The sequence below is a fragment of the Oreochromis aureus genome, linkage group 5, assembly GCF_013358895.1.
Source record: "Oreochromis aureus strain Israel breed Guangdong linkage group 5, ZZ_aureus, whole genome shotgun sequence".
In the NCBI taxonomy this organism is placed as follows: domain Eukaryota; kingdom Metazoa; phylum Chordata; class Actinopteri; order Cichliformes; family Cichlidae; genus Oreochromis; species Oreochromis aureus.
This window is the reverse complement of record NC_052946.1, coordinates 23,239,974-23,254,051: the sequence shown is the minus strand read 5'-3', so window position 1 is coordinate 23,254,051 and position 14,078 is coordinate 23,239,974. Positions and strand designations below refer to the sequence as shown.

Sequence of the window (14,078 nt, the reverse complement as noted above, 5' to 3'; positions counted from 1 at the left end):
CGGCACTACAAGCAAACAGAATACAGTGTTAAACAGAATACATTCAACAAAGGAAGTTAACTCCGTAAAAATGGCATAATATAATAAAATTGCAGCTTCAACCTAAAAACACATTGCATTTTTGACAGTTGGAGGAAACCCTGTGTTGGTTTCAGTTAATGTCATAAATCTCCTTTTATTTACTTGAGAACACACTAATTTTGCCTTGGCTCCAATGCATGGATAGTAAATACTCAAGTATTGCAACACTCATTGTACTGTTGATTGAAGACTTAAATTTATATTTAGCTGGGACATCGATCCTGACCTGTTGTATATGTGTTTTGCATGTAGATGGAAGGATATGCTTATGGTAAGGTGGTTATTAAAAGGTTACGTGATAGAGTGATAGGTCAAGGACTGAGATTCATAACGTAGAACTCTACTGTTGTCTGCTTCATCGTGCCTATATTAAAAAAATGTGCAAGCTTTTAGAAAGTGTGGAGAAATTATTGAGTGCTGTGCTAAGCTTTTTAGCTCCATTATAAGAGACACCTATGAGAAATGTGATGTTGATTTTCTCATTTTCTCACTCACCTGCAGTCAAAACCCTCACAAATCCATCTTTGGCTTTTATCTGGAGCAACAATATGCTTTTTTGTTTTGTTCCAAGAAAGGTCATCCTGCTAGCAGCAATGAACAAATCCTCAGGGTGTAGGAAGTGCACAACAAAGGGCTCAACATTTTCATGTTTCATACCAGTAAGGTGAATCCTGAGGTAATTTGATAATTAGGCTTAATATGCTGTATACATGTTAAGCTTCAGCTCATACAAAGCGGATAATGGTAGTGTTAATTTTTTGGCAAACCAAAGTCCTCCATCCTGTTCCTCTCTTTGTTTATTACCTGCACGAGCTAGCGAAACCACTGTGGTGCGGTGGTTCACAGTGCTGCATAACAGGTTATGGGTTCTCTCCAGGTACTCTAGCTTCCTCCCAAAGATATGGGTTGACTGATGATTCTAAATTGGCCGTATGTATGAGGGTGAATGCTTCTCTCTATCTGTTGGGCCTGCAATGGACTGGCAACCTGTCCAGGGTGTATTCTGACTCTGACCCTGTGACATCTAGGAACCCTGAATTAGATAAGGTTGCTCAGGTTTGCGATAGTTTGCTGTATGTTAGCATCTCTGCATATAACTGACAGTTATGACTTAGATGTTTCTCTTGCACACAAATGTTTCGCTACCTTGCACCACTCCAACTGTATTTGCAGACGACAAGGTTATCGCCACATGTCTCGCCTGGCGGTGAAGTAGATGAGGGAGAGCCATTTTACATGTATAGAAAGGGAAATGAATGAGTTACGGTAAGAATTGTTTTTTTTGTTTGTTTGTTTGTTTTTTTTAAAAAGGTCCACTTATGGCCAATAATCATGGTAGGTTAAAGCATTTGTTATTCTTTGTTGTTTTTACTGTTACAGTTCATTGGTGTGTCTCTCAGCAGCAGCAGCAGTAATAGTTGGGCACAGACAGTGCATATTATTGAAGGTGGATAGCGCTACCTTAATGAATAGTTGCGAGTGTGAGTCATGCAAATTTACACTAGTAGACTAGTGGAATTCATGAATAAAAATATGCAGTTGCAAATGAGCGTAATGAGTGCCCTTTAAGCCCCCACCCCTCCCTCCCTCCAATTGTCACATAGACTTGAATGGAGGAGAAAACCACCTGCAGCCAGTGCGAGCTGGTGGCATTCAGTGTGTGCTTTCTTTTGAAGTTGAAGCCACAGATGAGGTTGTATTATTAGTTCTGCTCAGTTGGCATAGCTCTCAACACATTCATCTTTGCAGCTCTGTGACCTTGTTTCCTCATTCATCACTCTGTCCTGTCCACTGACTTTAGCGCTCTCAGCTCCACACAGTTTACTCTTTATCATGCAATAAATTGATGAAGATCTAATTTTTCTCTCTCAGTGACTGGATACATGCATTAAATAAGAATTATGTGTGTTGTACCACATTATCATATTAGTATATTAATAGCTCGTTAACAACTCAAATCTTGAGAATTGTGTTTTTGATCAGTTTCTTTAAAGGCAGTGGAGTTCTCTGCCTTGCTGATTTAATTGGTAAATGGTCTCCTGGCTAACTGGGTTTAGCAGAACTAATCTGGGATCAAGTGTTTCACATAGTTTGACTGCTTTGTGGAGGGCAGATGGGATGCATACGCATACACACATGAAAACAGTGGAGAGGGCCAAAAATAGCACAGCTTTTTTTCTTTCTTGTTGGTAGGGGGCTGTTTAGCCAACGTAAACAAGAAAAATACTGCAAAGACTCTTAATAAGGCAGAAAAAAACTAGCTAGCATCATAGCTGTGTGAGAAATCGTTGTGTGTTGAATCTGGAGATTCTGCTGAGATATCTGATATTGGATGCCACCAGCTCTACTTTTTACTCACCCAAGTTTTCCCTTTGATTTCGTTATGTAATTTTCCCACCTTAGATCAGCTCTAACAGTGGTGAGCAGTGTGAGCAAATCTATTATTGGGTAAGAGTACAGCTTGTTTTTATAGTATGTTTTGTAATATTCTGTATCTCATGAAGGCGAAACAGTACAGGACTTGGATAAAGACCAAGTCATTAAGGGGCAGAAAACTGACTCGGACCATCTTTTAAACTTCAAGGCTTTTGAGGTGCTTGTGAGTACTGACTATAGTCTGAGCAGGATAACCCATAAACTGGCACCACAGTGTTGCAGGATGTGCTGGAACAAATCAAATCTGTGGCATTTACAAAGCACAACTTACAGGACTTGGGTCTGCATCTGCATCTTGGTTGCCAGATTACACAGAGCACCTTTAGAGGTTTCTGCAGAGCTAGGAGATGTTTTACTACATACAAAGGACGAATAGGCAGGGGGTGGACTTAATGTTTTGTTTCATCAGTGTGTATGGCTGATATGATGTTATCAGATCTGATTTTAAAAGGCCTAAGGGTTGCATGCCCTGCTCAGTATTGCAGGACATCTCTGCCTGTAGTGTCAGCTTAACTCTTAAGCTGATAGATGCCACTGCATAACATGTTAAATAATATTGATGTGTAAAATTGTATTAATTGCTCCAGTGAGACCTCTAGAAAACTTGTGTTCAGGGAAATTAGTAGATGGGACTGTGTTATTTATGGGAAGTTACCCATTTAAGCCTCGGTAGATAGAAAATGTGTGACTCCTTTTGACAAGCAAAGCTACAGTAACGTGACAGATAATTATTTATTTATTTAATTCATGCAATGAACACAAAAAATAGGATGGTGCTATTGGAAGCCATAGTGTCTGCTGCTTTTTATTGTGATTGAAGATGTTTTTTCCAGCTATATGTTTGTTGTGTTGCTGCGTAGTGAGTCAGTAATCTACTAATCACTATTTAAATAATTAATAACGACAAAAAGAGTCAGGGGTGGGCCAAGAGATTTCTCTGACTTAAAATTGACCTATAAATTGAAAGGAAAAATATCCGCAGTGATTAACATTCATCCATATTTGGTATCACGCTAAAGTGTTGTGTAACACGGGTGTAAACAAACCCTCAACAGACTCCAGGCCCGGTTTAATCACACAAAGTGTGACACAGGGAAAAACCTTCCCCTTTCCACTTGGGCTTTGTGCATACTTCACATCTGTCCGATTCAGTGGGTCCTTTCTGGCTTTGTCCGTGTGGCTACAGTGTTGTTACTGTCCTGTACTGTACCTGTCTCCCTCATTATTGAGGAGGCTGTGAGATGGATGACTTTACTGCTGCGGTTCATGTATGCTGAGGCTCAGCAGGAACTTGACTCCTGCGTACCTGCAGGCCCTGGTGGAGGATTGTTGCCGAAATGCACAATGCAGTATTCAAGGCCACTCCAGTAAAATATTGAAGAGAACAGTGTGCTGACAGAGGTACATCCTAACAATGACAATGGTGGAACAGCTATTCTTTTACTCCTCTCTTTTTGTACATTCACATCCACTGTGCAGTATTCATGTTTTAGCGTGCTCATGTGACAATTAAGACAGAAAACTTTGCTTTGTAATACGCTTTAATGCACCTGATGAAAATGTTTACTTTGCATCTCATTTTCTTAATATAGTTGTGAATTCTAAAATCATTAAATACTCTGGAGCAAACATGCTCCACTGACAGTTTCAGTCAGGAAACTGTTCTTGGTGTTGGTTATCTCTGTGATGCTGCACAACAGCGTCCCGAGGGGCAGTTTTACTCATGCAATTAAGAGGCAGTTAATTGTTGATCGGCTCCAGTGGTTTGCCACAGTAGACTTGTACTGCGATGCAGCGTTAGGACACATGGTCTCATTAGATCACGCTCTCTTCTCCCTCATGACAAACTTTGTTTATAAAGCAGGAGGCTCCTATATGTGATGTCATCTTGCTCTCTGACTTAAACTGTAACACGATTGCCAGACTTCACTGACCCAAGCGGATCAGTTTAATGAGGCTCTTTGTAGAAACAAGTGGAACACAAACAGCAAAATACACAAACTGAATTTTCAGTGTTGTTTGATCTCACCGAAACATTTGATGGGTTAGAAAATTGAGCTTTTCTCAGAAACCAAAGAATAGAATTAAATAGACTCCATAAGCATCTATGTTGGTTTACTGACCCAGAAGTCGAGCCAATAATATTGGATGGTAGTGAGCATGAAAAGTAAATCCTTAAGTTCAGTTGTTTTGTTTTTGTTTTTTTGCTACACAAGTGTACAGTAACTGACTTAGATAATATACGATAACGATGAGGTTTCAGCGGCTTTAGTCTCTGTTTCTGAATTTGGTGTTAAGAACACATTGAGGAAAGTGTGTTGTTAGTTACTGCAGCAATTTTATCAGGGCTTCACAAAACACCCACTCACATGCATGCACAGTCCCACTTGTTACAAGCAGTCATATAAAACGCACATCTACACGCATGCACACCTTTGTCTCCCTCTCTACCCCTTTTTCATTTCAGCTCTTCTATACAGCCAGTCTTGTAAAAATATATTAGATAGCCTCCCACATACTCACGTTGACTCCTGCACATGTTACATCATCTCTGCCACATTTCTTTTATCTTTTTTACACTGCCAGATTATCTCGTGAAGGTGGTTGACCAGAAGCAGCACGTTTGGTTTCGTATTTTTAATAATGTCTTAGATCAGAAAACTCTGAAGTAATAAAAATATTGTTGTCGTCAGGTTTTTGCAGACCGGAAGAGACTGTTTGATTTCCTTGTGAAATGATTATATAACGGTGCTCATAACATGTCTGGTATGATACTGAGGAACCACAGGCATATTAGAAAACTTTAAAAGCTTGCACAAGCCGAAGACCTAACCAAAGCTGTGATTGTCAAGCAGAGGGGTCTGTCTGGACTGTGATTGGCTCAGAGACGCCAGCTTTAGGAGCAAGTTGTTGTGTATAGTCAAGCTTCCGCATTGCTGCAGGGGATTTTAGTCAGATGGCGGCTGAGGGATCCTGGTGTGCTGTGAGAAATTTCAGTGGATGTCATGGTGGGACTGCTTAATACTCACTTCCTGTCTGTGATTTATTTTTTTTCCCTGACATTTTGGTGAACACAAACACCTTCTCATTGTCAGCTCATACGTTGATGTGCTTTGTTAGCCATCCCCTCAACATGTGTCAGTGCTGCACTATGTGCAGGCTAGTTACAGATCCATACAAAGTCTTGTTCTTTCCAGCTTCTGTCACTCCACTGCAGCAACAACCTAAAGATGAGAGAACTCTAGTGAAGCTTGATAGGGTTATTTTTTTATTTTGTTTTTCAAACAGTCATTCCTGAAAGGCTGTGCTGGTCACAGCCACCGCCTGAGGACAAAAGATCATAAATCACTGCCACCTCAGTGCGGCATTAGTTTTAATTTATTTTCCTCTGTTTTGACAGAAACCTCGGGAAGTCAGGCTTGCGGGTATCCTGCCTTGGATTAGGTAAGATCACGAGACAAACTGTTTGTGCATGCTGTAGACTCGGTATGACAGACCAGGGAGGCGAATATAAAACCTGTTCTCTATACAGAGAGAAAGTGTTATTAAACAGAGTGTGGAAAAAAAATGAGTTTAAGTATGTCAGAAGGAACAAAAAGGTTCTTATTCTACTTGCATGTTTGTGTACTATTTCTCTGACCCCACCTCTCTGTCGTTCCCTTTAGGAACATGGGTGACGTTTGGCGGACAGATAACAGATGAGGTGAGAGCAGATGCATTTTGTCAGCTTATATCCATCAAAGCTTTGGAATGGAAACCCTCCATATGATCTGAGATATCCTAGGTTGCTCAAGAAGCCTATTTTTACTTTTCTGACAGAGTCAACAGGCAGTCTCTAGTCTTGTGAAGCCAGCTTCATAATTAAAATTTACTAACACCTCACATCAGTGGTCTCACCCCATCATTTCCCCTCTCTGTTCCTTCCCCCCTGTTCTCTCAACAGATGGCAGAGCAGCTGATGACTCTGGCCTATGAAAATGGCATCAATCTGTTTGACACAGCGGAGGTCTACGCTGCTGGCAAGTGAGTATATCCTGTGTGGCGAGTCACTTAGGAGTGAGTGGTAGCAGAAAACATTACCAAGCTGCTAATGTGTGATTGATTATGAAGGCAAGCAGAGGTTATGTACTAGCAGACTCCAGTCAAGTGTTTGAGCTATAGTGGTGCACAAATATTCCACATTTAGAAGTGATGTAATACAGAGTCAAGGTGCCAGTGTGTTGTCTTTACTTATGGTAACATACCAGTATCCCAAATATCCATCTCACATTTCCTGAGAGCACTGAATTGTTTGTCTCCTGGAATACATAACTGTAAAGCAGAATTTCATGAAATGTGATGTAGAGATGAACAAAAGAAGCCTTAAATGTTTGGTTGGGATCTGAATCACCATCTTTAAAACTTAAAATCTGGACACTCGCCTGAGGATGGGTTCTCTGAGTGACCTTCTTTTTATAGAAGTTCATTTAAATAAAAGACATGACAATGTCAACATTACAATTTAACATCGACATCATTTGCAGAGGCTTGGAGAAGTTCTGCAACAGTCCCAGGGTGGATGAATTTTCTTTTTGGCTTTACAGGAAAAAGTGTTTTCTTATTCATCTGTCTTTACGTATATTTTCCACTTGTATCTTAATTGTTTTTTTTTAATTCATTTATTTTTAACAGCGGACATGCTAGAGCTGTTTTGTGACAAAGTGCATTCTAAACAAACTGACCTTTATCAAATTAATATATGACGATGGAAATGCATAAATGTTTTATTTCCATCATGTTTTCACATGGTTTTACGTTTATTGAGGTTTAACCGATGCTAATAATTATGTCGTCTCATTTTACCCTCAAACAATAGTTTAATGGCATTCAGCCTCCGAGTAAGCTCCGCGGTATGTTTATCTCGATGAATCAACTCCTCATTTTCTTGTCTATTATTAAAGGAGGAGAAGAAATTAATGTCTGTCTGCTTTTCACAACGAAAAGTGCCATTTGTCAGGGTTTGGGTATTCGTGGCATAAATTTAGAGGACGGGCAGCGATGATACATTAACCTCAGAGAATGTGTTGCTTTCTTGCTGGATGTAGTGGATGTTTAAATTCCAGTATGGATTAGTCTGGCTTTGTAGTAACCTGGGTGCTGTGATAATCTAAGGGATTATCCTTTGCAAATAGTGTCTCTTATTAACGGGAGCAAGTCTCCTGTTTTAAATCCTCCTGAGATTATTCTATTTTTTCCATTATGTTTGGGGAGATGCATCAGAGTCCCCGTGTCTCAGAAAGGGAAATCAAAAGATAACAAAAGAGGAGAAACAAGCTGTAGGTCTCGGTGGTTGTCCTCATTTCACATCTAATGCCTCAGCAGCTGTGGTCTGATGCACGTCATCACACCACGGTGTTAATGTTTTGGGGAGTTTTCAGCAGTCTTGTTGATTTATTCATGAGAGAGGTTGATCTTTGACACAGAAGTAAAACCAACTGTGTCTTTGATCATCGTGCTGCCATAAACCAGAACCACACTTGAACAGAAAGGACAAGCCTGGCACGTGCAAGTGTTTGTGACAGCACGTCACACAGCTCGAAATGTGTTGCACAGGTGTTAATCCTGACAGCTTCCACTGCAAAGCAGCACCAAGGAGCTTATATTACACACAAACACACGAGAAGGAGTCGAACAAATCACACAGTTTGCGCGTCATAATGGAAAAAGCTTTCATGTGAAGTCCTCGGTTGTGGTTTAGTGGTGGTGTTGGTGGCTGCACTGTCAGCTGCTGTGATGTCGATTCTGTGTGGTGAGCGTGGACAGTTAAATAAATGAGATTTGTAAGCTGTTTGTTGTAGCTTAGCCCTCAAAAAAAAAATCACAAAACAAAACACTGAACGCACAAGAATATTCAAATATTGATTGTGATGCTTGATTAGCATATCCATCTGAATACATGAGCTACTGTTTCTGAGAAGTATAAACAAATATGTCTCTTTGCTTAAACAAATGTGTTGTGCTTAACTCGTGTAGCTGCTCTTATCAGCAGGCACACATGGCACCAAAGCTTTTCAAAGTATGGCAGTAATTGGCAGAACAGAATTTCAGTCTTTGTTGTCTCTCAGGCTCAGAGGCATTTTGCTGGAGATCAATACTAAATGTGTGATATGGTGAAAAACAGGTGGCATAAGCCCTGAAGAATGTGAAAGTAATAAAATATAAAGAATCCATGAGTAGTGCCGCATTACATCATTGCTTCTGCCCTAAGTCAGAAAGCAACTCAGCATTGAAATAAAGCAAAGCTTTAATTAATGGGTGGATGAAGAAAGGCAACCTGCTCGAGGCTCAGTGAACCTTATGTTTGGTCACTCAAATTACTCACATTTCAAAGGGGCAATACTAAGAGCCAGAAACACACACACACACACACATATCATTGCTCTCAGGGGATTGTTCATTGCTCGTTGTTTAAAAAAGATGCGAGTCCAGCTGGCGGAGGCTGAAATCACTTGGAGTAATAATGCAGTGTCTACTGTACTTGGGCAGCTGCTGTTTGGATCAGCAGAATGTACAGAGGCACAAACACACGCGTGGGGAGGTTGAATATTTAATTTAATTTATCTTTTAATAAATGGCAAACAAAAGGTGGTGATAAATGGGACAAAAATGTTATGCAGGATTTAATATTCAATTGAAACAGAGACAAAAGCAAAGCAAACAAACAAATGGCCCCTGAATATTAAAGTTAAAATCATTCATACATCCATGCTTTGCATACATATAGTAGCAAGTCGTACACATAAGCAGGACTGGTCATAGCTGTCGAATATTAGGATACAGGGGAAAGGAAAAAGAGTACAGCACTACAAAGTTAATTATGTGCTTATAATCTAAATTTTTTTGAGTTATGATACATAATAACCCATGGTTATCAGTCATTGGTGTATCAAGATAGTTCTGATTTACAGAACTATAGAAATATAATACATGAATATACATGATTTATTTGTAACTGAAGTGCAGATTTTTAGCTGTAATTTAAGAGATTTAAGAAAAAGTAGTACATTAATTGGAATTGCTGACAATTTTATACATTGTTTCCTTTTTTCAGAGGCCTAAAGATAATGGGCTAACCTGAAAATTGATCCTGCCAACTTAATTGTTGTTGCTATTATTCTTGAGAGTTCAAACAAATTTAAAAGTAATTCCAGATTTACAAAAGCGTTCTTCCTGTCAAAAATATAGGTAGTTTTCCCATTTGTTTCATACAGAAATACCAGGATATTCAAGTAATGTCTATACATGTGTGATGGCCTCTCTGTTTAGTATAAGCATTTTGTACTTACTGTATTGCTGCCTGTGGAAAAGGTTTCAAAATTATTCTTTAAAAAAAAACAACTTGCACATTATTCGACTTTATACAAACATCGTCGTACCATTCTCTTTGGTATCAGCTTCCACATAGTTGTTTCAAGTTTTTGGCAGGTACATTGGTCCGGTCATCATGAAAGATTTGTCTGTGAATTTGAGCTAGCTTATTATTTTCTGCCAAGTAATCTTGTATTGAAATATTTATGTTAAGAGGCTAGAAATGGTAAATTCTTGTTTTGTTTTGTTTTTTGTGGGTATGCCATTGTGACTCTCACTGCGATTAAAATGCGTGGATGATCAATCTGCTGTGTGATCTATGCAAATCTAAAACTTCTAAACTTCTTGATATTGTTGATATTTATAATTGAGCTATTTGTAGATATTAGTTCTATTTCTTACATTTGTAATATCTGTAACATATTGCACTGTTTAAATAGTTTAGTCTGTTACTGTCTTGGAGCAACTGTAACCCACACAGTTTCCTCAGGGATTAATAAAGTATTCTGATACCTTAAACTTTTGCACATTACTTAAACTGTTCAGACTGTCACACTGACAGGAGCTGTAATGTGCTGTGCTGTGGGTAAATTGTGGTCCTTGAATTTGTGCACAAATCGGATACTTGCCATAATATTTGAAAACTGCGTCAATTAGAGCTGCTAGCTGCACTCATCGGCAAACGTAAACAAATCTTAGCTGGCACTGCGCTTTTTCTACCTCTACAGCCAATTGGATTTTATGTGAAACTGTGTCACAAGGAGGTGTCTCATTATTTGTCAGAGTGAGGGAGCTGGAGAGACATCCTGCTGACAGGTTTCTGCCCAGCCCTAATGAGCCCCGTGTTGAACGTAATGTCACTCATTAGCACCCCTGTGGCTGCTAATGAGTGACTTGGTGGTGGCTCGACAGCACAGCTGGGACCGGGCTCTGACCTGGCAGCTAGTTCACACCCACCAGTCCTAAACAGGTGCTTCCGCTTATATAAACTCACTTTCGTGGTGTATATACTCAGAATTGGACTGCGTTCTTTAATTAACAATTAAATCCTGAGATAGTCGGATATAAATGCTCATATCATTTCAAGACTATCTAATTTTTTTTTTAATGTTTTGGGTTTTTTAATCATGCTCTCTTTCTATCTGTTTCATAGGGCAGAGGTGGTGCTCGGAAACATCATAAAGAAGAAAGGATGGAGGTATGATATGAGGCACACTTTAATTGCATTTTGTAGTTTATTTTTTATTTTTTATTTCCTTCCCAGCCATCCAGCCTAATCTTGTATCATCTCATTCCTCTGCACATATTGGGAGGCTTGTGTGTTGTGAACCGGAACAGTAAGGTGGGGAGATGAAAGATTAATGTGGGCAGCCATGCCATGCCCACACTCCAGTGTCTCCTCCTCAAAGATGATGAATAATGGATGAACTTCTAGTGGCTTGTCTTCTACTTTGTCGGTCCTGGATGGGTATTTGTATAGCTCAGGTTATATCAGATCAGGTTTATGTGCTCGCAGCACTCATTCACTGGCATTGTTTGCGTTCTGGCACAGTCACACTTATTGTAGGATGTGTGCGAGAGTGATGCTGATAGAATAAGGTAGAAACGCATGAATGACCTAAAGATTACAGTTTGTGCATGTGCATAAGCAACTCCAGTGCTTTTTTTTGATGTAATTCAGCATGTTTGCTTGGCAGATGTTGTAACAGATGTGTGCTTACTTTTTTTTTTCTTTCCCCAGACGTTCGAGTTTGGTGATAACAACAAAGATCTTCTGGGGTGGAAAGTAAGTTTCATCCTTAACTCTGCTGTTTGCCCAAATGAAAAACTACCCTCGCGTGTAATTTTTCTCGACTTGTTTGATCCTGATGCTCCTGGTAATGGGATCATGTGTCATCCAAACTGATCTGTTGTCAGGTGCTTTCAATAAAGCTGGAAACATCGCTCATATTTCATAAAGGATAAAATGATATTATGTTACCGTCCAGGAGCCGTACCAGTCACATTATAAATAATGGTTTCAAACACACTCTCATTTCTTTTGTATTTGTTTTTATATAGAGCAGAAACTGAAAGAGGTTTATCCCGAAAACACATTATAGAAGGTAAGTAGCAGTGCTGCGTATTATTGGATTAAATGTTGACACTTCAACAACAAAATACTTCCTAATTAATAGCTTTGGGTCAAGGGAATCGAAGCTTCATTTTAATAACTGACACCTCCCCTGGAGTTATTGGAAAAGTTTTGGCTACAGTCAGTAAGCCATTTAAAGTATGCAGTTTGATAATCCTCTGCACTAATTTTCTATACACTTTGATATTTGCAGTCACAGCACTATTGCTGCTCAACTGTGGTTCCTATTTTGCAGGTTTAAAAGCCTCTTTAGAAAGACTGCAGTTAGACTACGTGGATGTGGTTTTCGCGAACAGACCGGACCCTAATACACCAATGGAAGGTAGCAATTCTGTTTTCTCTACCCTTTTCTGCCTATTTATTACCTTTTTATCACTTGTTGTCATACTGTGCTTAAAGAAAAGGCATTCTTTCTGTCTCTATGACGACTGCTACGTGAAGACTCGGATTTACAAATCTCTTGTAACTGAAACATCTATTTTTAAATGCTGCCTGTTGTCCTGGTGCTTCCACCTCCACACTCAGAATGAGGATGGATGCGGATGCTGAAGACCTTTAAATGGCAGAGTGCTAACTGTGCGGGGGCTCAGCTGGTCACACATTATCCATCTGCTCCCGTGTCATAGTTCCTCTTCGGGTTGTAGTCCGGTCAGGGGCCATCTCTCTGCCTTTAGTTTGATAGTTCGCTCAGGCTCTTCCAGAATACTTCAGGATCTTGATGTTGGATGTTGAGTAGAAGTAGCTGGTGTTGTTCAATGTAAAAGTCAAGGCAATTCTTATGCCCATCTGCCCTTTAGAGATTGCACACAGTTCGAATGGGCAGTTTTGAATATGCGCCTTCCAATCTGTAGTGGTAAAGCCATCTGGTGTATTCTATGCTGGCAGTAGCTGAAGGGGTAAACAGGGTGAAGAGGAAGTGAACAGCTACTCTGTCAGAGTAAACACAGTAAACCCCTTAAGACAAGCACACACTCCCAATATGGGAGGCTTGGTCTGTTCGACTCTTTTATGAGAAACAGCGCATCAGCGTGATGGATTATTGATGGGTGATAGGGCCCGTCTTATTACACACGTGTTCCTTCTCTTGTCTGGGACGCCGCGATCGCTATCTGACATTTTTTATATTTGGTCTGCAGTCGAACAAAACAAGTTATCACTTCGATCAATAAAAAGACGGAAATTACAGTCAGATAACGCAAGATATTGCTCAACAGCACACACACAGGCTGAGCTGGAGCTCTGTGATTTAATTTCTCACACATGTGTTACACACACTGCACATGAAACACTACAGATGATTATCTTCATGCCACCTGGCTTAGCTCACCATTCAGGATAAGCATCTTTCATCAGAACTGCTACTGAAACATGACCAACCCATACAGGCCACCTTGAATGCTTACTAGGAAATCTTGAAGCTTTTTTTCTGAACTGAGTGGTTTCTGTCAGATTTTAGGCCTGCTTATAGAACCAAATAACAACCAAATGATGCACACCACCACTGGGTGTGCATCAGAGGTTAATCTGAAGTCATCTCTGTCTATGCAGCTACCCTTGGAAGAACCCTGAAACTACTGTAATAGTTGTCAAACCACACTGGTCATTATGGGTCTCTTGGAGGTCGTCAAATGTCATCTTTAAGGGGAAGCGTTAAAACTGGATGAAGCCTCACCTCACTGGATAACGATTTGTCAATCACAAGTCATTAACATTTGAGCATGTGCTGGATAATGTACCTTTCTGAAACACAGAAAGATGGAAACCATAGACTTCTACAGGGCCCAAAGTCTTTTAGTATCCACAGCTTTCGCCCCCTGATGCCCATTAGAGTGAATTTAGGCTTAGGCTACTCAAGGATCAAGCTTTGCTTTTTAGACCTGGAAGCTACATCTTTTATGCTGTCTGTGGTGAGGAGAGAGAGCCATATCTTTAATTTCAATGCTTAATGTTGCATAAAAACAGCTTATATAAAAGCAACCAAGTCAAACCAAAAACTGCTTTAAAGCTTTGCTGACTTTGCCTAGAACGAGGGTTAAAGGTCTTTTCATCCCTCAACTTAAACTTTGATGCTCACAAAAAA

The 14,078-nt window shown here is 39.9% G+C and overlaps 1 protein-coding gene across 2 annotated transcripts in view; it reads left to right on the top strand.

The window, feature by feature from the left end:
* Nucleotides 1-14,078, top strand: part of kcnab2a (potassium voltage-gated channel, shaker-related subfamily, beta member 2 a) — an 87,393-nt gene that overhangs the window by 60,165 nt on the left and 13,150 nt on the right. For both annotated transcript variants that reach the window (XM_039612192.1, XM_039612193.1), the window contains exons 3-9: nt 5,918-5,961; nt 6,183-6,220; nt 6,461-6,540; nt 11,018-11,062; nt 11,606-11,650; nt 11,926-11,969; nt 12,234-12,320. In XM_039612192.1, the coding sequence (XP_039468126.1) occupies nt 5,918-5,961; nt 6,183-6,220; nt 6,461-6,540; nt 11,018-11,062; nt 11,606-11,650; nt 11,926-11,969; nt 12,234-12,320 (383 nt within the window). The remainder of the gene's footprint in view (nt 1-5,917; nt 5,962-6,182; nt 6,221-6,460; nt 6,541-11,017; nt 11,063-11,605; nt 11,651-11,925; nt 11,970-12,233; nt 12,321-14,078) is intronic.